Below are 3,636 nucleotides of genomic sequence, written 5' to 3'. Positions count from 1 at the left end.
CCTGAGAACTTGTTTTCGGTGAAAAATTTATTTAGGCATTTTACGAAAATTTTCTTTCTTCATTCCAGATCTAGTTCAGAAATGCGCCAAATGTAGCTTCAGCCTCCTAAGATTTTTGTTTTAGGAATGGCCTCAGCGAATGCTGTAGCCAATACTGGTAAAATCAGTTGTTTTACCCCGCACGGTTCTGGATCAAATGTCTGAACGTAACGTTATGTCGTGGACAGTGATGATTGTGGCTTATAGCAGGCATGATCATAACGAGGAGGTTTTTGATCTGTTTTATCAAATGAAACGGGTAGGTACCAAACCAAATGAGTTTACCTTTGCCAGTATTCTGTCTTCTTGTGCCCACATGGGTGATCTTGAAAAAGGCAAGGAGATCCATGAAGAAGTGATTAGGGGTGGATTCGAGTCTTATGCTTTTTTGCAAAATGCCCTGGTGGACATGTTTGCAAAATGTGGAGAACTGGAGTTTGCACGCCGTGTGTTTGACAAAATTCCCGAACCAGATGTGGTATCATGGAATACCATGGTGGCTGGATATGCTCAGAATGGCCAGCTTGTGGAAGCCCTGAAAATGTTTGAGAAAATGCCTGAAAGAAATGTTGTCTCGTGGAATGCAATGATTACGGGATGTGCGCAGAATGGATATTTTCAGGAAGCCTTGGATCTCTTTTGGCAAATGCCCGAGCCGAATGTGGTGTCTTGGACAACCATGATTGCATCTTATGCCAGACAAGGGTATGGGCTGGACGCCTTGACATTTTATTGTAAGATGCGGCAGTCTGGTGTTAGGCCAAACAAGATCACATTTGCCAGTCTTCTAGGGGCATGTGCGAGCATGGGTTCGCTTGAACAAGCGAAAGAGATCCATGAAGAAATAATTAGAAGTGGATTTCAATATGATGTCAATGTTGAGAATGGCCTCATAGATATGTATGCAAAATGCGGCGGTATTGACAATGCATTGATTGTGTTTGACAAAATGCCAAAAAGAGATCTGGTCTCATGGAATGTTATGATTGCAGCATATGCTTAGAGTGGATATGTTGAAGAGGCACTGAAAGTCTTTTGGAAAATGCCCATAAGAGATGTGGTATCATGGAATGTAATGGTTACAGGATATGCACAGAATGGGTATCATGATGAAGCCTTGAAACTGCTTTGGGAGATACCCGAACAATATGTCATCTCATGGAATGCTGTGATTGCTGGTTATGCACAAGCTGGGCGCACAGAGGATGCCCTGAAGCTGTTTCAACAAATGCTGCTGGCCGCTGTGAACCCAAACGCAGAGACGTTTGCTGTTACTCTCCCGGTGTGTTCCGACTTGGCAGCTCTCGAAGAAGGCAAAGAGATCCATGAAGTCATCATTAGAAATGGATACAGCTGTGATGCCTTTGTGGGAAGGGCTCTTGTAGATATGTATTCTAAGTGTGGGTGTCTAGAGAGTGCACAAAGAGTATTTGACAACATACATTACCGAGACGTTGTCTTGTGGACTGCAATGATTGTAGGGTATGCCATACACGGATGGAAGCCCTTGAGCTGTTTGAAGGAATGCTACAGTTGGGTATGAACCCAAATCATGTCACATTTCTTGGTGTTTTGTCTGCCTGCTGTCATGCAGGGCTGGTGGATGAGGGCCGCCAGTACTTTGATTTAATGAGTAAGCATTATCACATTACACCTGTGATGGAACACTACAGCTGCATGATTGACCTCCTTGGCCGTGCTGGGAGGCTTGATGATGCCCAAGAGCTTATCAAGAAAATGCCAGTAGAACCTGGTGTTACTGTGTGGGGTTCATTACTTGGTGCCTGCAGAATCCATACGAATATAGAATTAGGAGAATATGCAGCAGAACGGCTTTTTGAATTGGATCCCGAAAACCCTTCACCTTATGTTCAACTGTCCAATATCTATGCTACCGCTGGTATGTGGAATGACATTGGAAAGGTGTGAAAAATGATGAAAGCCAGGAGGTTAAAAAAGAATCCGGGATGTAGTTGGCTTGTGGTTGGTAAACAGGTATATGCTTTTGCTGTGGGAGACAGTTGACATCTAAAAACTAAAAAGAAACATGGTGAGATTTTATGAGCTAATAACTGGAAGAAAACCAATCAATGACAAGAATCCTAAAGGCCAAGAAAGCTTGGTTATGTGGGTAGGGCTCTAGTGCCCTTTCTTGTTTTGTATTTGATAATTTTGGATTCTTTTGGTTTCTTTGTCTTGGTTCAGAATCTTAATCTCTTGTAAATTTCAAAATTTAGGCAAGGCCATTAGTGGCAGCTGGCTCTGTAAAAGAACTTGCAGATCCACTTTTGGAAGATGCTTATGACATGAGGAAGATGAAGAGAATGGTCATTTGTGCAGCATGTTGTCTGAGACAGGCAGCTCAGTTTCGACCTCGAATGAACAGAGTAATCACTCTTATTCTCATTAGTTGCATATATATGTTTCAGTTTCTGATGTCAAATTTAGTTGCTTGAGACATTTCCTTTCCTGTGAGGAGTTAGTGCTAGAATTGTTTTTTCCCATAACAAAGAATGGCACATGAAATATCGAGTTGATATCCTTCTGACATAGAGTAAAGGGTGTTTAGACCTAGTGTTTAGGGTTGTAATCTAAACATTTGTTTAGTAGTTCAATTTGTGAAATCATCACCCTTAAACAGGTTAGCCATGCAACTTGGGTCTGGCATGCAACTGATTTCTCAGATGGGGAACTGAAGGAAGAACTCTTCTGCATTCGTCTTGGCTCTGTAGACAGTGAGCACTGTTCTTAGACTCTTCTAATCCTTGTTATGATCTTTTCTTTCTGTCTTGTATTTTTCTTTGATAAAATCAATGTTTGAGTACCTATATTCTTGGATCATTTCATTGAAGGGTTGATTTTGCATATGTTCTTAGGATGCTTTTGTGTAGATTATAGTGGGTTGGTAAGGGATCCCCCTCCCCAAACACCCTATCAGCATAGTTAAGACTTGAGTTTAGGGTGGCTTTAATTATCTCTGGTAATAGAAAATGATACGGAGGATTGTGCATAACCCACCCCCTTTTTGATTCCAATAAGCAGAGGTGGTCACTATGGTAATCCGATTTCAATTTGTAGTTAGAAAATGGGGTCACAACTTTCCATATTTTTTGTTTTGTTTTGTCTTTTTACATCAAACAATAGTATATTTATTAGAACCATAGTCAACTAAACAAACAGGAAACAATTTATTTGACAGGTGGAAGAAGTGATAGGCTTAGAGCAATTGAATTGTAGGCCATGCTTCTTGACAAATTGATGAACAGATGTCTCCTTACTTGAGATTTAGGTTGGCACCATGGCACCATCCTGTCCATCATTATACACTAATCTTGTCATTATCTTCTTCACTGTGAATGACTGGCCTGTTCCCTGCAAATAGATCTGGGTATAGAGGAGCCAATCCAAGAACATTAATCTCTAGCACAAGACAATATTAATGATCTAAATACCTAATCCTGAAGCTTGAGTTTGATTTTTCTCTACTGGTTCTGAATCTCTGATTGAGAATCTCCCACTCGTCATTATCAAACCTTCTCCTTCATCATTGGCATCAGCTGCACTGCTGAGGTACTTTGGTTGGTTGTCATTGGACTT

General features: G+C 41.0%; 2 protein-coding genes across 2 annotated transcripts; both read left to right on the top strand.

Moving 5' to 3' along the window:
* Window positions 1-214: 214 nt before the first annotated feature.
* Window positions 215-1,042, top strand: LOC149141489 (pentatricopeptide repeat-containing protein At1g74630-like). Its single transcript, XM_089451250.1, has one exon. The coding sequence runs from the start codon at window positions 215-217 to the stop codon at window positions 1,040-1,042; it is 828 nt and encodes a 275-aa protein (XP_089307376.1).
* A 72-nt stretch (window positions 1,043-1,114) lies between these two features.
* On the top strand, window positions 1,115-2,791 carry LOC149141488 (pentatricopeptide repeat-containing protein At1g20230-like). The gene is made up of 4 exons (XM_089451249.1): window positions 1,115-1,428; window positions 1,521-1,962; window positions 2,277-2,426; window positions 2,681-2,791. The coding sequence occupies exons 1-4, from the start codon at window positions 1,115-1,117 to the stop codon at window positions 2,789-2,791; spliced, it is 1,017 nt and encodes a 338-aa protein (XP_089307375.1).
* The last annotated feature ends 845 nt before the right edge of the window (window positions 2,792-3,636 follow it).

This window comes from Pinus tabuliformis, chromosome X, assembly GCF_031772625.1.
Source record: "Pinus tabuliformis cultivar Carrire ecotype Pingquan chromosome X, CPIR1, whole genome shotgun sequence".
In the NCBI taxonomy this organism is placed as follows: Eukaryota; Viridiplantae; Streptophyta; class Pinopsida; order Pinales; family Pinaceae; genus Pinus; species Pinus tabuliformis.
The sequence above is the reverse complement of the archived record's forward strand: the minus strand, read 5'-3'. Positions and strand labels throughout refer to the sequence as shown.